The sequence below is a fragment of the Rattus norvegicus genome, chromosome 13 (assembly GCF_021556685.1).
Source record: "Rattus norvegicus strain SHRSP/BbbUtx chromosome 13, alternate assembly SHRSP_T2T, whole genome shotgun sequence".
Classification (NCBI taxonomy): Eukaryota; Metazoa; Chordata; class Mammalia; order Rodentia; family Muridae; genus Rattus; species Rattus norvegicus.
This window is the reverse complement of record NC_141546.1, coordinates 90,416,356-90,437,957: the sequence shown is the minus strand read 5'-3', so window position 1 is coordinate 90,437,957 and position 21,602 is coordinate 90,416,356. Positions and strand designations below refer to the sequence as shown.

Below are 21,602 nucleotides of genomic sequence, written 5' to 3'. Positions count from 1 at the left end.
GTTCTTTCCTTCCATCACGTAGGTGCTGGGACCTGAACTCTGGTCTTCAGGCTTGAGAGCAGGAGCCTTTATCCGCTAAGCAATTTTGCCAGCCCTCCAGGAGAAATTCTATAGAGAACAGATGTGAATATCCCTGCATCTCTCATTTCCTTTTTGCACTTAATCTCTCCTTATCACAGAAGCTTGGAGACTCCTGATAAGGCACACACAGCTGAGTGGGGTGTGGGATGACATCAATGACGGGAATGAGGGCCTTTGCCACCTCCCATGCCTTCCCTCTTCTCTTCTCTGTGTTCCTGCATTCTGTTACCCTCCGCATCATTCTGTGCCTAAGCAGAGTGCTGTTCCAGCACGCACAGAGCCCTGGGTTTTGTCTCTAGGATAACATAAGCCTGGCATGCTGGCACCCACCTGTAAGCCCGACACTGGAGGAGGAGGAAAAGGAGGGGGTGGGGAGTGGTGGTGGTGGTGGCAGCAGAAGAAATGGATGTTCAAGATCATCCTGGACTTCACAAGGAGTTTGAGGCCAGCCTGAGCTATATGAGACTGTCTTATCCCAAAAACTTTTTAAAAGAAAACTTTTAAGTAAACAGCATATGGTAGTGAAACTACAGCTGTTGCCATGGTGATACATGAGCTAAGACACAGTCGAAGGAGCCGTACCCAGTTGCACTGGGTCTTCAGACTTAATCCACGTTAATCCATACGCATGCGGAGTGTTCTGTCTTCAAGGTCAACACAACAGAGTAGCTCAGCCCAGGGATCTGCTTATTCTGTTTTCTACGTAGTCATGCAAATCATACCATGGCTACGGCTCCCTTGATTGTAGACCCTTAACTCCACATCCACCCGCCTGACCCCTCACCAGCTGCAGTCACCTCACTCAAAGGCACTCCAATCTAACCATGACTGATACCTATCATCAACTTGACGCTAGCCCAGTTTTCCAGGCAATTGAACACCGCTCTTGCAGCTGCTGCCCTAAACGCACTGATTACAGACGCGTGGCTTTCCCTCTGCTCCGAGCTGTCAGTGTTACCCTGTTCCCTTATTTCCTTCGTAACATTCCCACAGTGTCTAATATTTCAATCTAGTTCACCGCCTTCTTAGGCCAAACTTTCATTTTTCCTTCCCACACCCATTTCCATGCTCTGCTTCCTGTCTACACTCCATATTCCCATCCGAACAGATTACTTTCAAGATAAAAAGTTAACCCATTGTACTTGAACCCATGGACTCAACCTTAGAACAGCTGGTGGGATTCACTGGAGCCCTTCACCCCCTTTTGCCTGGGGGTCTCTTGGGACGTTCGGAACTCTTAACTCCAATGCCTTGGATTGCTTAAACATACAGTGTGCCTCTTTGTTCGTAGGCTCTCGCTGCCCTCCTCCTCAGTCTCACCCCTGCCTCATATTTCCAACCTCATCCCTGCTTTGTTCTGCCTGGTTAATAAGTTCACATCCCCATGCCTTCAGAAAACTTTCTCCCACATTTCTCTATGTCTAAGGAATTATATTTCCTAGCAAATCCTGCCCTAGAACCTAGACATCTCCTCTCATGACTGGCTCAGCTGTGTGTTCCCTTGGCCATCTCTGCCTCCCCAGTCTACTGCAGGCTTTTTGCCTGAAGCCAGAGACCACGCACATGTTTTGTCATCATCTCAGAATCTCTGAGGGTATCAACCACAGGTAGGCAACCACTAGTTTAGAAGGTAGGTGTGACAGTCTATGCATAGAATCCCAGCACTTAGAGATGGAGGGGAAAGATACCACTTTCACCACTTCAGGTTGCTAAAAATTACTACTCCTCTTGCAAAACGAGTACATTTTCAGTGTCCTCGAGGGTTATGTAGACCCTGAGTATAGTAGGAAAAGCCCCTGGCTCTCAGAAAAGCAGACTTAATTCTTCTTTTCTGGTTGCTTGCAGAAAGGCCACTACCAGAATCAGAATATCTTTCCCTTCACATGAGTTTTCCTTCTTCCTTCTCTCTCTCTCTCTCTCTCTCTCTCTCTCTCTCTCTCTCTCTCTCTCTTTCTCGTTCCATTTGTGTCTGAAGGATTAGTCAAGCACGGAATGCTTCCTTTGCCAGTGTATCATTTTCCACCCGGGGTGGTTGGGATTGGAGTCAAGAACCAACAGCTGCACAGCTGAGTCAGGGAGGAGAGGAGCCAAATTCTCTGACTGTGGATGTGGGATCTGTGAAGCCAATCCACGGCTCATGTCCCCTGGCAGTAAAGACCGGAATGAGCCTGCTCAGCCCCAGTCTGAACCACTCAGGGATTATATAATAAAAGAACAGTGGCTTGATCAGGGCTTGGTGTATTCAGGGGGCTATCAGGCACACAGTAGGACCAAAGTCAGAGAACTTGTCAGCAAAGGAAGAGGTTTCCGTGCATGTGACCTCGAAATCCTGGCTCTGCCGATAAGAATCCTGCAGGAAGTGCTTTCCCAATGACCGTCATGGTGCCACTTGAAGCTAGCATGAAATTCTACAGTCCAAAGCCTTATCTCTTGGAAAGGTTTGGTAGCATTTGGCCTTGAGCTCAAATCTCACCATCTGTGTCAAGCTGATCAAAATACTTCAACCCTCTAAGCTACAGGTGCCTTTTCACCACCCCAGGAGAATTAAATACTAAAGTGTATTGGCCATCCCAGTGTGTAAGAGGAAGCTCTGTGAATGCTACCTGATGACCTGGAAATGATTAATTAGAGCACGTGACAACAGTGGTTTCGACTGAGGTCCCGGCTGCACTGAAAGGAGCTCTAGTGAAATAGGTGGCAAATGGTGGAAGGAAATGCAGTGTGTTTTTTTTTTTTTTTCCTTTTCTTTTTTTCCGGAGCTGGGGACCGAACCCAGGGCCTTGTGCTTGCTAGGCAAGCACTCTACCACTGAGCTGAATCCCCAACCCCTCAGTGTGTTTTAAGAACTAAAAACCAGGGGCTGGGGATTTAGCTCAGTGGTAGAACGCTTGCCTAGGAAGCGCAAGGCCCTGGGTTCGGTCCCCAGCTCTGAAAAAAAGAACCAAAAAAAAAAAAAAAAAAAAAAAAAGAACTAAAAACCAGAGTCATCATATGTATTGCGGAATTTCGGGTCTAGGGCTAATGATGTTTTCCAGACCAGAATAGATGAAATCATGTAATTGTAATTGTGTGATGAATCCCACAACTAAATGCAAAGTAGAAAACCCAGAGGGCCTCCTGGCAGAGACTGCGCTCATGGTCTGTAAGTACAGAATACACAAAGGTAAGGATCAGGCCCAGAGCATAGATGTACTAGCAATAGAACATTCAGGAAGGCTGGACTCTCAAACTAAGCATGTTTGCTATGCCAAGGTCAGGGTACTCAGGCTGGAGCATTTTGGAAACTGACATCTGGAATGGATACATCCGGTCCAATACCCCCGGAAAATCCTGAGCCCCAAAGTTTGCTTGAAAAATCTGCTCTGTGCTGTACAAGCCATGGTAAATCCTTTCCCTTCGCCTAAAATCATGAGACTTAGAACACAATATATGTCCCTGTGTAGAAGATAGCCCATCTCTCCTCCTGGACATTCTACTAACAATTAGGTTCCATTAGGTTAGGACATAAGCCAGTTGCATAAATTGTACCTTAAATCTGGTAGTAGGAAAATGGCCAGTTGGAAGGCTGGGCACATCCTTCTCATGTGAGCTGGAAGACCAAACAATAAAATGTGTGTACCCCAGGAGCCTAGATTGGGGTTGTAATGGATGAGAGGTGTCAGTGATGGGAAGTCATTGATTACAGGGATAAGTTCTTTATAGATGAACATTCTCCCATAACATGAATTTGCTTTACTGCCAAGAAATAGAGAAGATGCTGTTGCTAGAGTAGTGGCAATGTGGGTCTTGGAAGCTCACCTAAGCAGAAGCCCCCACTGCCACTGCTACATATGGAGTACCTGTTAGAGAATACTGGGATGGCTTGAATGTGCTTGACCCATGGGAAGTGGCACTGTTTGGAGGTGTGGCCTTGTTGGAGGAAGTGTGTTACTGTGGGGGTGAGCTCTGAGGTCCTATATGCTCAAGCTGCCCAATTCAGAGAAATTCTTCTGGCTGCTTTCTGATCCAGATGCAGACCTCTTGGCTCTTCCAACACCAAGTCTGCCTACGTGATGTCATGCTTCCCACCATGATGAAACTATAAGCCAGCCCCAACTAAATGCTTGCCTTTACAAGAGTCACCTTGGTCATGGTGTCTCTTCACAGCAATGAAACCCTAAGACAAATACTAATGTTACTTCAGGCATGGGATGAGTAACTCTAGATCTTGTAAAGTGATTTCTTTTCCCACCCATGTAAAAGGGAACTGAAAATGGTTTGCGTTTACTTGGGTCAGACTGTGACTTACTGGGCACACTCCAGGGCTGTGTTAACTTTCCCCACCTCTGCATACTACAATCCAAAGAGATATAAAATTCAAGTGGGGAGGGGGGTGGATGAGGGGTAAAGAGCGAAGGAATGTGTTAAACTTAAGGGCCATTTGGAAAACTAATATAATAGAAGCTTCCTAAAATATACATATATGAAGGCGATCTGAATGAAACCAAATAATGGGGGAACAGGCTGGAGAGATGGCTCAGTGGTTAAGATCACTGACTGCTCTTCCAGAGGTCCTGAGTTCAAATCACAGCAACCACATGGTGGCTCACAACCATCTGTAATGAGATCTGGTGCCCTCTTCTGGCCCGCAGATATACATGCAGGCAGAATGCTGTATACATAATAAATAAATCTTTCAAAATTTTCAAAAAAAGAAAAAGAAAATGTCTTATAGCTGGATCGCACGAAGGTATTTTTTTCTGTTGAGGTTCCCTCCTTTAAGATAACTCTAGCTCGTGTCAAACTGACATAAAAAATAGCTAGGACAAAAAAAATGATCATCAAATACAAGAAAATAAAAAAACCCAGAGCAAAGCGTAGGCGGGATCTGTGATGAAGACTCAGAGGAGGCCATCTCTCATGAAGAGGAGCTGGTGGTTGACAAACCTCTGTGAAGCAGTTAAGTCTCAGAGAAGCTGCGCTCTCCCTATGGTTCCTCAGTTTCTCAGTGGTGCTTGGGCCTGGTGCGTATCCCCATTTCCTTCCTACGTGTCCTGTCTCCTGCTCTAGGGATCTCCTGGGGATGGCTGATGGATATCTATGGTAGTTTGACTAAGAAATGCTCCTTGTAGGTCCAGGTATTTGACTACATGGCCCCAGTTAGTTAAGTAATCTTTAGAGCAGTGGTTCTCAACCTTCCTAATGCTGCGACTCTTTAATGCAGTTCCTCACCTTGTCGTTCCCTCCAACAATAAGATTATTTTGTTGTTATTTCATAACTGTAATTTTGCTACTGTTATGAATCATAATGTAAGTATCTGATATGCAGGACATCTGATATATGACCCTCAAGTTGAGAATTGCTGCTTGAGGAGTAAGCCTTACCAGAGGAAGGCTGCCACCCGGGACAGGCTTCGAGATTTTGTAGCTTGGCTCTATTTCCTGTTCCCACTCTTCTTTCTTCATGAAGATGAAAATATGATCGGCCAGCTCCTTGCTTCACGCTGCCCTGCCTGTTGCCACATCCCACTCCCCACTGTACCCCAAGATAGAACTCTAACCCTCTAGAACTCTAAAACAAACTTTCTCAAGACAGAAAAGTGATAGGCACCATCCTTGCCCTCTGTGATGTCCAAGATCTAGGCAGCTTCCTCCTTCAAGCCTCCTTGACATATGTCAGACTCTTTATCCAGACACATCTTGCTGCTGTTCTCTGACCCAGTGGTTTTTGTCCTTGAATTGACTCTGAACTTAATGAGCAGACTGGGGTTCTTCACACCCACCTGAGTGTCTGTGGCCAGCTCTGTCTGATCCTCTTGAGGCCAGCCTTCCCTACTTCTCTGGCTTTCCTGGGATTCCAGCTTCTAATATTGTGTTGTCATACAGCAAAGACAAGGGTCTGACTTGGGTGAGCTTTTGTCTCAAAGGCCCTCCCTGATGCAGCTTCCTCTCACATCATAACTTCCTTGGCTGGTGATTGTAAGAATGGCTTGAGCCCCTCTGTTGGGGTTGGCATTGCTCATTACCACACAAACCTCAGAACATAAAGCAAACGGTGACCATTGCTGCATACATCTCAGAGCCTGTGGGCAAAGGGGCTAGAGTGAGCTTTTGTGTCATGTGCATGTCTCCGTGCACACGGAAAGCTAGACTCTGCTCATGTGTGTATAGCAACTCCGCCATGAAGACACAGAAGACTCGGTATTGACTCAAAGGACTGACAGCACCAACCATCTGGAGGCATTTCAGACTCAAGCCCAAGCCCAGCAGGACTGAGGGCTGGAGTGACTCCAAGAGGCTTCTCAGTACAGTGGCTGGATTCCAAGTCCTTTAAAGTGACAGCTGGAGAATGTGTGACCCAGGAAGGCAGGAGAATAGCTGGCCTGTCTATAGGAGACAGTTTCAGACCACTCTTAGTTTGGCTACAGTCTTTCTTTTCTTAGCACCCACTCACATAACCAAAACTAATTGGCCATTTGCACGTTATAGATTGTATCACTCTGCATTTAGGTTTATGATTTTGTTAGGTTTTAGCTGAGTAATCCCCTCCTTGCAAGCCATGTGTTTTAAAACTAATTCCACATTCCCTCTGACCATCTTCTCATCTGATCTTTATTTTGTAGCTTCTGAGGGTCATGTTTCTAAGTACACTCTCCCAGCTCTGATTTATATAAAAAAATGACTATCCATTCTGTATTCTCACAGTATGCTTCTACATGAGCTTTTGAAGCAACCATAATATATTTGAGTAACAGAAGAGCGTGCCCAGGTCCTGACATTTTCTCAAATGCACAAGCAGTTGTCAGTGTGCATTTACTGACTGATCTCTCCATGAACTGATCTCCATGATCTCTCCATGGATTCACTGAGTCTGTGTATCTATTTCAGCACCGTGCCAAAACCAAGAAAACCACCTTAAGACCTCGGAACAGAGCTGTTTAGGGAGTTTATCATGGCACCCAAGAAGGTTGAATGCAACTTAGATAGCAGGCCATCCGACCTAGACCTATTTATAGATTTTGTTCTGCAAGACTTTTCCTGCCGCTTAACGGAGACATACATGAAGAACGCACTTCTTAGGTCAAAAAGCATTCATAATTGTGATCTTGCTGTCCCAAAGTTTCCTCCAAACCTGAACCTCCTCATCTTTCTTTGCTCCTAAAATTTGTATGGAAGGTGTCTAATACGTATTGGTTTCTTTTTTTGTTTTGTTTTGTTTTGGTTTGGTTTTGGTTTTTTGGTTTTTTTTTTTTTTTTTTTTTTTTTTTTGCTTCTTTTTTTCAGAGCTGGGGACCAAACCCAGGGCCTTGCGCTTGCTAGGCAAGCGCTCTACCTCTGAGCTAAATCCCCAAACCCGGTTTCTTTGTTTTTTAAATTAATTTATTCACTTTACAGCCCCATTATCAGCCCTTCCTCTCCTTCCAGGATCCCCTCACTCAAATCCTCCCCTCCATTCCACCTTCCCCTTCTCTCTTCACTTCCTGTATTGTCTTCCTTCAATGGTGGGAAAAAAACAGTGGCACTTGTATTTAAAACTGCTTTGAGGTTGGTTATAACCGGACTTACAGAAGTCAGACTTGGGTTATGCCATACCCAATCTAGGGCAGAAATTCCAAGTTTTTATATATTATACACCCGGGCAAATAATTCTTAGTGGTGAAATGTTCTATAGCCTCCCTGGACTGCCCTGACTGGGGGACACAGGCTGTACTCCTATCGTGACACCAAAAGTGTCTCCAAACACTGTCAAGTGTGCTCTGAGGGGAGACTGAGGGTTTCTAAGAGTCGAGAGACAAATACCAGGATGAGAGGATACCTGGAGAGAGCAAGGGTTTTGGCATCAGATGGTCCTGAATCCGAAAGGGTCTTTGCTCCAAGTCTAACAATTTTATTCATATATTAATAAAAAATTCTACCCAGGTTTCAAAAAAAAAGAGAAAAAACTTTCTGAACAGGCTATGTGAGACCTGCACCCTTTGACGAAAAGTTACCCAGTCACTTGTATTTCCTTCCCAAGTGGTAAGAGCATCTAGCTCTTACAGCTCCCTTTGTCGGTCCGTTCAGAACTTGTTCGGAACTGACAAATACCACTAGGGGGCGGTCGCGACCTTCTTTAGGTTTAGGAGAGCCGGTTTGTGGCCCTCAATTAAAAAACAAGTTAGGTATATATAAACATCATAAAGATTGTCTCTAGCCAAGTGGAATACGACATAAATATTGCGGGTGCTGGCTAGTTCAGCTTGACACAAGCTAGAATCAGAGAGGAAACTTCCTTAACTGAGAAAATTCCTCCAAAAGATGGGGCTGTGGACTCCGCAGGGCGTTTTTAGTTAGGGAACCATTAAGGGTGTGTGTGACATCCTTGGCCGGGAGGTCCTAGGTTCTGTAAGAAAGCCGACTGAGCAAGCCACACGAGGCAAGCTAGTAAGGAATGGCTTCCACATCAGCTCCTACCTCCAGGTTCATTGACTTCCTCCAGTGACGAACAGTGATGTGGAAGTGTAAGTCAAAAATACCCTTTCCTCCCCAACTTGCTCTTTTTGCCACCATATGGTGTTTCACCACAGCAATTAGTAACCCTAAAAGATGGAATCAACAGAATAATAAATGTTTGCGGACACTCTGTACAACCGTGGTGGGCTCCTGATGCGGCTAAGGTAACCCTCACACAAGGGGGCGCTCGACTTCGAATTAAAGGTTGGGGAAGTGAGAGTCTAAGACTACAATAGCGAAATGAGGGTAAGGGTGAAAACAAGGAATCTCTGGCCCCTGAAATAAGTACTTTCCCAGATATGGATGTGACTTTATCAGTATAGGATGCCTCTGCCGAAAGATAAAGTTATAAATGAGAGTTCTTCCCCGAGCGCCTAGCAAGGAGTGTACAACCACTAGCTGAGGCGCTAAAACAGACTAGAGTTCTTGAGTTCGAGCAGGCGCTGGCTTGTAATCCTTCAGGAGATGGTATCAGCAATAGTATCAGGAATTTCCAGACCTGAGTTCTACCTAGGGCAGTTGGAGCAACTTAGAGAGACCCTGTCTCAAAAAGTAAATCGAGCTGGAATTCAGATCTTTCCCATTCTGCAAGCTACCACATTGGTTTTCCTTTCTTTTTCTTTTCTTTGTAGTTAAATTAAAAACAAACAAAAAAAAAAAAAAAACAGAGTCTCACTTAGGTAGCTCTAGCTGGCTTGGGCCTGGAACTTACTATGTAGCCCAAACTGGTCTTGAACTCACAGAGAGCTGCTTTCTGAGTGCTGAAGTTCAAGCCATGGACCATCATTCCAGGCATTAATACGTTCAAGAGACTCTGAATCAAACAGTGGAGGATCCAGATATGGTGGCACTGCCTGTAATTCCAGCACTGGGGAGACAGAGGCAGGCAGATCTCTAGGCTAGCCTGGTCTACATAGTGAATTCCAGGACAGCTTAGGGCTATGTAGAGAGGTCCTATTTTATAAAATATAATCGTTTCTCTGATTACGCATTTTTAGACATGTTAATTTCATTTGTGAGATGAAGCTGGGGGAAAAGTGATGCTGATTTTGTAATCAGCAGTCTTGCTTCAGAGTAGTGCAATTGTCCCCACTTGACAGATAACCAGACATGGACGGATGTCTCCCTGGAAGGCAAGTCCTTTTCCATTCCCGAGCTACTTTCTCTGAACCCTCTCACTTCTGGGTAACACTGTGGTAGGGAACAAATGGCCACAGTGAACCCATCTTTTGGCACTGCCTAATTAACAGATGCCTCTCAGTTGTCGTGGCACATAAATTCCAGCATAATAGAGGCGTAAGCAGCATGGCAATGTTGAATTGCCACCAGGGTAGCTTGAGCTTTAAGGCATCTCTAGTCTCTACACACACACACACACACACACACACACACACAGAGAGAGAGAGAGAGAGAGAGAGAGAGAGAGAGAGAGACTGAGACAGACACACATACACAGAGACACGCACAGAGAGGCACACACATGCACACACAGTCACACTTCTCACTTTTAATCATTTGAGAAAATGACATTTATTGAAATCATCTTAGAGACGAAAAGGGAAGGCTTATACTATACAACAACAAAAGTCCCTGAACAGCCCCACTCCATGACCTGTGCCCCTCAAAGGTCCACTGCACACAGTAGCCACCACAGTATTCATCAGGAAGTTCAGGCCTCAGCTGTCTTCCCCACGACTCCTGGAGATTCCTTCTCCATTGTTTCTAATGCAGGGGTATCTTACGTCTTCGTTGGGTTTTTTTTTCCCCCCTGTCATCTTGAACACCTGGGTGTAGGGGAACAAGAGAAAAAGATACAAAGGAAAGAGGGGAGTGTAAGGACAGCAGCAGTGACATCTGGGTCACCCTACACGTTATTTTAAAACCCATTCTCAGTTGGGGCACACAATCCGGGCACTCGGGCCTAAGGCAGTGGTGTCACCAGGGGTTTAAGGCCAACTCCAACTCTGGAAAATCTGTCTCAAAAAAGACAAAATGGAATCTTTCAATCACAAACATGTATTGTTGAGTCGGACCGCCCTATTTTTACAGTACTTTCGAAAATACGTTAATTCCAATCAAAAATACGTTAATCCTAACAGTACCTTGAGGAAGCCCAAGCAACAATCAACTTCAGGTCGGCAAGCATGAACTTCAGAGCCCTCGACCACTCCTCCTCTGTGTTCAGATGGGTCCTGATGGGGCAGCAGTCCCCGCTGTCTCCGATGTCCTCCATCACCCCTTCCAGCGGATGGATCCTGTAGGGCAGGCAGGGGTATCGCTCGTCCTTCTCAGTCTCCTCCACAAACTGCTGCAGACAGTCCAGGAAGGCCTTCATCGCACAGTCAAACGTGTTATTCAAGAAGACGCTGTGGTTCCCATCGGAGAACAGCGGCAGCACCTCATCAGCAGTCAAGGACTTGAGATAGGAATGGTCCCCCAAGGGCACCAACTGATACCTCTGGAACTGCAGGCCGGCCATCTTGGACAAGCTGAAGAGCAGTAAGGCTGTCTGTCCCCAGGCGGCATTGATCTCAGTCCACCCCACCCGGACCGCGGGGAGGCAGCCCAGCCTGAAATTGTTGATCATGCCCAAGGGACCGTCATCTGAAATGGTAAATGTGGCGTCGAAGATGCTGGTCTTTCTTAAGTGGCACAGCTGACCCAGGGCGTACTGCAGCTGGTTCTCCACACTGCTCAGCTGGTCCGTCAGCTCCAGCTGTTCCATCTTCAAAACAGAATAGCTGGCCCTGTGCTCTTCATTCTGTTGATACAGCTCCTTGCTCTCGGCCTGGGCTGCTCTGAGTTCGGCGGCTACCCTTGCATGATGGCCATCTAGGTCTTCTAGCTCCTGCACCAGCCTTGCCTCCTCCTGCTCCAGACCCGACAGTTCAGCACGTAGCTCCGCGTGTAGCGCCTCCGTCTCCTCCTCACTCACCAGCGACTGTCTCTCCAGGAAACCTTGGTAGCTCTGGTTGTCAGATGCAACGAGAGTGAGTTGGTCGTCTAGTTGCACCAGAAGATTGTCGGTACAGTCCACGCACAGCGGGTGGTCCACCACCTTTTGTTCCGAGAGGATTTCGAAGATCTCTATGGTGGTATTTTGGACAGTGTGCAAAGTTCTCACGGAGACAGACTCACCAAGCAGAGTAAAGGTGCAGCAGGCACCTCCCTGGCACGTCCTGCCACCGTCAGAGTGGGCTCTGTGAGAGGTCCTGACCCGGGACTGTCCAGAAACTGGCATCTCTGTGGGGAGATTGGCATGGTGCTGGACTTCCAAGGGCCCCCCCTGCTGCTGTAAGAGTTTCAGGGGCTCATTGCAGCGATGGCACAGGAAGAGGGCGGGAGACATCCTGGAGCTCCACACTCCCACCGGAGCTAGGTTTCTTTCTTTAGCATATTTGGGAACCGACCTTCCCTCTTTACCTTATCACACCCCCCTATTGGGCTACCTGTTGACCTATAGCATCCTTCGGGCCAGAGGCTCTCTGGAAAAAAAGAGGAAATGCTGCTTATCTTGTTTTTCTCCTTGAAAGTTTTTAAGACACACCTTAAACTATTTATAACCGTAAAACACTTTTTGCGTTTACGGTCATCTTTAGAAAAAGTCTAAACTGGGTATAATGGCACATGCCTGGAATCCTAACATTCGAGGTATAGAGGCGAGACCTTGAATTTGTTCATTTATGTATATTTGAGGTGGAGTTTGAACTCTCTAGGTCTGCCTGACCTTCACTTGCCTCTGCCTCCCAGGCGACGGGATTAAAGATTTATATCGCCACACCCACTGAACGTTGAATTTGTCGTCTGCCTAAACTATACAGTACCCGGAGGACCTGGAGTGCATACTGAGACCCTGCCCTAAAAGAAAAAAGAAAAGTCCAGGTGTATTGACACATCCCTGTGATCCTAGCATTGTTACCAGCTTTAGCTCCAGAGTAACAGACGATCCAGGTTCAGGGAGACTGTGACAAAAATGAAAAACAAAAAGACACAAGTGCCTGTATTAGCACTTGGAGAGTAGAGGCAGAAGGATCAGGAGTTTAAGCCCAGCCTGGGTTCTAAGCTGCCCTATCTCAAAATATAAACTCAACAAGAAGCCAGTCATATCAACCCAACTCCAAGGTCCAGACTGCCAGCCTCTCTTCCTGCCTCTCCACATGACTTGATTTTAGTTCACCAGTGAGTCATACTTCCCACCACCCAAATTGCTCTCAATTCCCTTTTAAAATCAGGATTTTAAAATATATTTATTATGGGGGCTGGGGATTTAGCTCAGTGGTAGAGCGCTTACCTAGGAAGCGCAAGGCCCTGGGTTCGATCCCCAGCTCCGAAAAAAAGAACCAAAAAAAAAAAATATATTTATTATGGAGGGAACATCAAGTAGAAGTCAGAAGACATCTTTCAAGAGTTGGTTATCTTGGGCTGGAGAGATGGCTCAGTGGTTAAGAGCACCGACTGCTCTTCCAGAGGTCCTGAGTTCAATTCCCAGCCACATGGTGGCTCACAACCATCTGTAATTGGATCCGATGCCCTCTTCTGGTGTGTCTGAAGACAGCATATACATAAAGTAAAGAAATCTAAAAAAAAAAAAGAGTTGGTTATCTTCTACCGTACAGAATCAGACTGCTTTCACAATACAGTCAGCATCCTCTACCACACAGTACTATGACAGGCATTCATGGGAAATATTCTCATTCAATTCATGAAACAAAAATAGCCTGGAGTTGTGCTTTTTACCATCAGTTTAGCCATGGACTAAAACACCAGTCAACACTGTAATCCCATATACTTCAGAAAATAAGGTGGGAGGACTGTGAATTGAAGGCCAGCCTGGGCTACATATTAAGAGTGGACCTCAAAATTAATGAATTCCTTAATAAGAGAACGGGGGGGGGGGGGGGCAAGAATTATCAGTTCTATTAACCCTTCTGACCTGTTGAAAATATCTCTGAAGTAATAAATAAAAAAAGAGTCTCTAAGTTAATTATAGAACCTCTTCTTCACTCAGTCAATATTCCAGAGCCTGGGGGCTGGGGATTTAGCTCAGTGGTAGAGCGCTTACCTAGGAAGCACAAGGCCCTGGGTTCGGTCCCCAGCTCCGAAAAAAAAGAACCAAAAAAAAAAAATATTCCAGAGCCTGCTGGGCAGGCTAAAAATAAACAAGGCTCAAAACCATAGTGGGGCAACCACTTGCTGTGAATTTAGCAGGAGCAGCTGCAAAGGCATTTGAAGCCTTTGTGCTCCAAGAGTTGGGCAGGATGTCCACAAAGATCGCCTTTCCTTTCCCAATGGTTTTCCCCAAAGGGTTAAATTGCTTTCAGTGTCACAGTCCCTGCACTATGTGAAGGATAAAGAAAACTCTGTGGTGAGATCTACACTCATTGATACTGACCCTCCATTAAAACTAACAACAAGCCCACCATGCCCTCAGTGGTGAGGACTACACCCATGCATACTGACCCTCCATTAAAACTAATAGCAATCCCAGCACGCCTGACTAAGTTTGGATCTTCTGAGGATAGTTCCTCAGAAGGGAGAACACAACAATCAGGGGAGACGGACAGTTTGGTTCTCTTTCAGTAGAGAAGTAAATGGAGCTAGACTTGCTTTTGAGAGAAGAAACCCCTTCTCATTTCTAATGGACACTGTCCCTGCCCACCCCACTCCACCCCCGGACCCCCAAGTCCTGCCTTCTCATTCTTACATCCTCAGGCTGAGGAGGAGGAGTCAAATGAGGAGGAGTCAATGAGATCTCCATGGGCTGGACAGTGACCCTGGGAACAGTTTTTTTCTTTTGCTTGCTTGCTTGCTTGCTTGCTTGCTTGCTTGCTTGCTTTCCTTTCTTTCTTTTTCTTTTCTTTTGTATTTTTTTGAGTTGCTGGTGCCGAGGAAGATCACAATCCCTCACTAATTCCCTGGGTCCTGTTGCTGAAAAATTCTGTGAGGAATTATCTAGTCACTATGTCCTCCCAATTCCTAGATCTTAAGCCCACTGTAGTCCACCTCTGTCCTCACCACTCCACTGACAACCCTCTTGCAAGACCACAAATGTTACAGAGTCACTAAGTTTAACCTCAGTCAACCAGGAAGCAGAGCTTGACCAACAATAAAGAAGAGGGAGAAAACACTGTGTGACAGTCAGACACAGCGAAGCTGGGTGCCTGCTAGTCAGCTGGAAAGAGGCAGATGCAACTGGCTTTTGAGAGGTGGTTTCCATCTCTCCAACCACAGTCACTATGTGTGTGGCCAACCAAGCAAGACTACATGGGAGGAAATTTCCAAATAAGGTATGGTCAGGAGGTTGATTGCAATGCCTGCTGGGAGGAAAGGACAGAATGAGAAGACAGTAAAAGGCCAGTGGATCACAACGAGGATTAGGAGTTGAGCTGTTAGGGCTGGAGAGATGGCTCATCAGTTAAGAGCACTGGCTTCTATTCTGGAGAACCTGAGTTCAGTTACCAGCACCTACATGGCAGCCCACACTTGTCCATAACTCCAGTTTCAGGAGATCTGACACCCTCACACAGTCACACATACAAGCAAAACAACAGTACACATAAAAAATTGAATTGTCAAGATATATGATAGATATGTGAGGTTTGGGGGTAGAAGAAATGAGAAGGACGTAGAATTTGTCTTCCCATCTGCCATCTTCCATCTCTGATACAAACAGCCAATCTTTAGCAGCTCCTGATATGATACTAAAAGAGCCAGAGTTGGGGCCAATCTGGGGCCAGTGGGAAAATTCCCACTATAAACCTCGGAACACAAGGACCCCCTCCCTTCCAGGAAGACAAAAGCTGGTTTAGTTCCTGGAACTGCTGCAAGCCAAACTATCACACGAAGTTACCTGACTCCCAACTAAAAGTCTTGAATGGTACACTGAGTTGATTTGAACGTTGTTTTGCTCCACTAAATGCGCAGAGTACCCTGCTAGTTACCATTGTGCAAATTCTGTCCCAATTGTTTGAATTCTGCCCCAGTTGTTTGCAAGGTATATAACTTCCTATTAGAGTCTGCTCAGGGTCGTCTCCCCTTGAAGTGGGATGACCCTGACATGTCTGAATGATTAAACTCCTCTTGCTTTTACGTCGACCACTGCCTCCATGGGTCTCATTCAAGAGGTCCTGGAGGAGGTTCAATTCTAACCTCACAGTACGTTGTTTGGACTCAGATAGCCTATGATGGTAACTTTATTTCACTAACAGTTTACCTAAGAACTTGATGCTCAACTTGTGTTTGGAAATGAAGGAAGCGAAAGCTCTCTTATAGCACAGCACCCACAATCAGGCTGTGTTCAACTAGACCCAATGGTGCTTAGAAACAGTTCCCTTGCCAGGTGTGTCAGTATGCCTGTAATTCCAGACGAAGGCCAGCCTGGGTCCAGAGACAAAGCAGGAATGAGTGAGTGTCTGTAAAAGGAGGCAGATATCGGAGAAGGAGGTGGGGGAAGAGGAAAAGAAACAGTTGCTCCATAAGGGCAGCTGAGCAGTGAGGATCCACAGGCACCTGTGCTGAAGGAAGGCTTCTCGGGTAGTTAAGTGAATATCTCGTTCCAGAGAGCATTATCATTCTCTTCTCATGACTTCATGTATCAGCTTCCGGCTGGCACTAAGCAAGGGAAGCTCCAGCAGTCTCCACGAAAAGTGTCTTATCTGCCATTGTCTTGGAGGAATCTGCAACTTGTCTTGGAGGAAGCCAGTTACTGACTGCCCTGGAAGTACTTGGCTACCAAAGGCCCTTATATTCCCTTCCTCCCTGCCTAGCTGAGGTTTAAATAAAAGAATTGGGATTTGGAGCAGGACTGTGTATAATTAGTCCCAGTCCCAGGGTGGCCCCATCTTTCACTGTCTCAGTCTATGTCCTGCAAAATCTCTATAAGATATTGTTGGGTATTGTCAGCTCACTTAGTAGGAAGAATGTTTGTCTAACATGCAGGAGGCCTAGGTTTGGCACCCAGCAGCACAGAAACCAGGTTTGCTGCAACATGCCTGTCAGGCTAGCGCTCAGGAGGTGGAGGCAGGAGGATTAGAAGTTCAAGGTTATTCTCAGATGCATAGCAAGCAGATTAGGATGTAAACAACTTGGCCTCCAAACGAACAAGCAAAAAGGAAGGTCTTGCAGCTGATAAGAAGTGGCTTCACTCCTGAATGGCTGTCATTGCCTGAGGGGACAATCTGGGCAGCTCTCAGATGCAGAGTATAGCCTGCCCATTTTAGATTACTTCCTCCTCTCCGGGCTGCTTGCCCTAGCCTGCCAGACCTTGGTGTTCCTGCAATCCACGGTGACTGCCGAGTTAGGACAAGGATTCTTTGTGGCTTCAGCCACAAAGGGGATAAAATAGGTTTGGAACCACTGGTTTTTATATAGTTATAGAGTCACTCTGTAAGTGATTAACATGCCTGTGTATGAGGGTAAGCAGATGGCCTGAAGTAACACAGAAGGGTGTCAAGTGCGAGCAGAGATGTAATCTTCCATCCTGCCCTTAGTTAGCCTGTAGCTTTTAAATCTTTTAAATCCTACGCTCCGTCCAGAGGGAGGTTGGTTTCTTGGCCACTCCCAGGTGCATCTTTGGATCTTCAGGGGTTTAGTGAATCCGAGTTCTGTCTGCAAGTACAGCCCAGTGATTCTCCAGCAGGTGGGTACTACAGCCCTTACAGCGCTGAGGATCTCCTGTTCCCGCCATCCACCTTTCAGGACTCTAGAGCGTCTCTGATGTCTCACCTTTGCCACCCATAGCATCTCCTGGGCCACAGCCCACCTCTCAGGTCCTCACACTGCTTTGAACACACTATGTTATCCCGGAATACCAGAGCAGAAAGGCTGCTGGGGACTAGGCACGGGGAGAAGCACATGTCGAGAGTGGAAAGAGGACAGGACAAGAGAGATGGCTCAACTATTAGAAATGCTTACTGTTCACAGAGGACCTGAGTTCAGTTCCTAGCACCCATAGCAGGAGGCTCAGAACCACTTATAGCTCCTTCTCCATGGCTTCTCAAGGCAACTGCTCTCATGCACGCACCCACATCATACGTGCATGCATAGACATAACTTAGAAATAAAATCTGTCGAAAACTGGAGAGAGCTGAGTGCTACCCTTGCAGCACGAACCCATGAGAGTTTGGTGCTGGGTGGGTGGGAGAGAAGTTCAGGGAACTGGACTCTGCATGTGGGTTGATTCTGAGTGTGGGAGCTAGTGCATTCTAACAGTGCCCAGATAATCTCTCTCTCTCTCTCTCTCTCTCTCTCTCTCTCTCTCTCTCTCTCTCTCTCTCTCTCTCTCTCTGAAAGGAGTGGGTAGTTCAAGATATAATGTCTTTATATAGTCTTGGCTATCCTGGAACTCACTTTGTAGGTCAGGCTAGCCTTGAACACAGATATCCACCCGCCTCTGCCTCCCAAGTAAGTGCTGGGATTGAAGGTGTGTCCGCACTGCCTGGCTCGGACCCCGATCTTAGTCGTACCTTAATACATGTCCCCGTGATGGAAGTGCCCTTCAGGCTGGAAAACTCGGCGCGCAGTTCAGCACCACCTGCCTGAATGAATACCAAAATCTATCAAATCTATCGAAGTCCATAATTCTGGAAACGTCCAAATCTACTGACCTTGTTTTTTGGCTTGTGTAGTTCCACTTTTGGTTAACTGTTCTTGTTAACCGAATTATGTCAACCCAGAGCATGGTTTTTGTGCTTAAAAGCTCACCCTGAGAAAGGCTTGAGGCTACATCGGTATCCTGAATACCCAGTGTAGTCCTGAGCTGCCTAATAAAAACTTTTTATTGTTTAAACCCATGTCTGAGCAGTCTTCTCTGGTGCATATCCCAGGACAACAGGTGATGTGTGTGATGTTTGTAGGAGAGGTGGCTGGGTCACTGCAGCTTTTAAAATAACCATAGGACTGGCCTTACCTTATCTTCTACTCTCTAGATAGATATGAACTTGCACACAGACGGGGCCAAGTTCCCATGAAATGGCCATGTAAGGAAGCCCTGGGAAACCAATCTTGCTACAGTTGTCCATGGTCTGCCCTTCCTGCCTAGCCCCAGCCTAGCTCGGGGAAGCCTCATGGGCAGACTGTGGGGAGGATGAGGAAAGTGTTAGCTAGCCTGCATAGCTCACCAGCAGGAGGTAGAGATTCAGATGCTGCAGCCCCGAGAAGGACCAGAGGTAAGCTGGCTGCCCAACTGCTCTGGTCAATGACCTTATCCCTCTCCCTCCCACCCCCCCATCCCCATCTGACCTGGTTACCAGTGAGGGCAGGACAGCCTATCTGTAGGGGATCAGAGGCCTGGGACTAAGTGGCCTCTGGTTAATCACTAGCCTGCCTGGGCCTAGGGCTTCCCTCTAACCTTTGTGGTCCAGAAGGGACTTCGGATCACACACTGTGGTACACAGTGGCCTCTCTTACCTAGGTTCCCTCTCTTTCTTCCTTGCCCAGTTCAGCTTTTTGAGCCCCAGCATCCAGAGAACTTCTGACCTCCGGTGTAGGCTTTCATCTTTACACAGAGCAGCAGGCCCCAGGCTTGTGACTAATGGCCTCTGTGTGATTGCTTCTAAGAATGGACACATGTTTGGCCACTGCACCCTCTATAGAAACTGACCCTTGCAGCCTCTCTAGAAACTTAATAGATTTATAGTATGGACTACTAGTAACACCTGTCATTTACCCCAATAGATACAAATGTAATACCAACATGTAATTGATATGTATATCTATATCTATATCTATGATTCTTTGGAGGCATTATCTCCCAGTAGGCTCACCGTCCCTTTGCCTCCTCAGTCTCCATGTAGCTGGGCTTAGCTATACAGCTGGTGTTTTGTTTTGTTGAGAGAGGGTCTCCCAATATAGCCCTGGCTGTACTGAATTCACTATGTAGACCAAGATGACCTTGAACTCAAGAGATCCACCAGCCTGTTTTGCAAGGGCTGTGATTAAAGGTGTGTGCTACCACACCCACCAGCACACTACACAATTTCTTTTTTTTTTTTTGGAAGCAAACAAAACAACTTTTACAGTTTGTTCTTACCTTGTGTCTTTGAAACCCCCTATGTATTTTGCACTTTCCCTGCCCATCTCAGTCCAGACCGTCCATCTGACCGTCCATCCTGCAACACTCCAGGGTCACTGGCAGTAAGGGCAGCCTGAAGGCAAGGGTGGAGATGGGGGATGTGTCTTCTCTCAGAGACTAGAATTCTGGTTTGGGAAAGTTCTTGGGTGTCCCTGGTTCATGCAGGTATTTAGTTTATTTTTGATTTTACAGGAGCCCACAATTGAATCTGACTTTGAATTTCAAAATACTTTTTAAAAAGATTTGGCAATTTTAAAGAGGTTGAAATGTTAAATTGTCGTAATTTGTAGACTATGGGACTTTTAAAGTTACTTATGATTTTAATGTGGGATCTTGGGGACGAAAAAGAAAGGAAGGACTGTGTCTTAATAGTGAGGTGTGTGTGTCAAGTTGACAAGGGGTCAATTGAGCTGGCTAGTCTTATGTCAACTTGACACATACCAAAGTTATTTGAAAGGAGGGAGCCTCAATTGAAAAAAAAAATGCCTTCATAAGGGGCCAGACATTTTCTTTTCTTTTCTTTTTTTTTTCTTTTCTTTTTTTCAGAGCTGGGGACCGAACCCAGGGCCTTGCGCTTGCTAGGCAAGCGCTCTACCACTGTGCTAAATCTCCAACCCCCAGACATTTTCTTAATTAGTGATTGATGAAGGAGCAACCAGCTCATTGTAGGTGGTTCCATCCCTAGGCTGGTGGCCAAGTTCTATAAGACATCAGTAAGGCTAATCAAGCCAGGAGGAGCAAGCCAGTAGGCAACACCCCTCCACGGCCTCTGCATCGGCTCCTGCCCTGTTTGAGTTCCTGTCCTGACTTCCTTCAATAATGAACATGGAAGTGTAAGCCAGATAAACCCTTCCCTGCCCAACTTGCTTTGGGGTTTCATCAAAGCAACAGTCACCCTAAGACACCACCTAACAAGCCAGTTTGCAGTTTTGAAAGTTGAGGCTCAGCTAGTAAGGTAACTAGCCGGAAGTCACATAAGGAAGTAGCGTGGCAGAAGGCAAAGAGTCCCCTTTAGCTGGAGACCATACACAGTGGGAGCTGGACAATCCTCTGCTGTTCTTACTCCTTCCCATCAGCTAGAAAGGGAGCTCAGGGTGAGCCCTCAGGGCTGACCCAAGCCTGTAGCTGCCACCTCGTCCAGCCACACCTATATTAGATTAGATGAAATAGTGCCTCGAAGCCTTGAGATCTTTTGGCATTTCTAATTAGTTCTTTTTTTCTTCCATTTAGTTATTTTGTGGATATCTGTGTGCACACGTATGTGTGGAGGTCATGTATGGAGGTCCGAGTACCACTTGTAGGACTCATTCTCTCCTCTGCCTTGGGGGTTTCCAAAATGCCTTGGTGGCAGGAGCCGGTACCTGCAAAGCCATCTCACAAGTCCAGTGTTTGATCTTTCACAAAACTTGAGCACCTTACGTGGTGAAGGCATATCTAACCTTTTGATATTGTAATAAATCATTTATTATCTACAAACTGCCCAAAAAAGTTACAGAAAAAGCAACCTGAAAATCTTGGGCTGGAGAGATGGCTCAGTGGTTAAGAGCACTGACTGCTCTTCCAGAGGTCCTGAGTGCAATTCCCAGTAACCACATGGTGGTTCACAACCATCTGTAATGGGATCTGATGCCCTCTTCTGGTGTGTCTGAAGACAGTGACAATGTATCCATATAAATCAATCTTTAAAAAGAGGCTTACAGTTTTGTGTTGGGCTGCATTCAGTTATTCTTAGTCACAGGCAGCCAGAGGGCTACAGGTTAAGGCATCTGATAGGCAATGAGGGACAGACTCTTTTCTTTAGATCCTAACAAGGAAAAGGTCTTAGTAAAGGTCTTCCTTCCTCCCTGTTAGCACAGCTGACTTCACGATGGAGGTTGGAAAACTCAGCACACCGACAGCAGTACCTGCCAAAACTAAAACAAAGCCCTAACCCACCTAGTCTCTAAATGTACTAGCCTTGCTTTTTGGTTTCTTCTGG

The 21,602-nt window shown here is 46.3% G+C and overlaps 1 protein-coding gene across 2 annotated transcripts in view; it reads right to left on the bottom strand.

Annotated features, from left to right (window-relative positions):
• Nucleotides 1-13,490, bottom strand: part of Becn2 (beclin 2) — a 44,488-nt gene extending 30,998 nt beyond the window's left edge. Inside the window, 3 exon segments of one of the 2 annotated variants that reach the window (NM_001398867.1) lie at nucleotides 10,151-10,337; nucleotides 10,656-12,800; nucleotides 12,913-13,490. In NM_001398867.1, coding sequence (NP_001385796.1) covers nucleotides 10,325-10,337; nucleotides 10,656-11,902 — 1,260 coding nt within the window. In that variant the 5' untranslated portion in view covers nucleotides 11,903-12,800; nucleotides 12,913-13,490 and the 3' untranslated portion in view covers nucleotides 10,151-10,324. 2 annotated transcript variants of the gene reach the window in all.
• Between the last annotated feature and the right edge of the window lie 8,112 nt (nucleotides 13,491-21,602).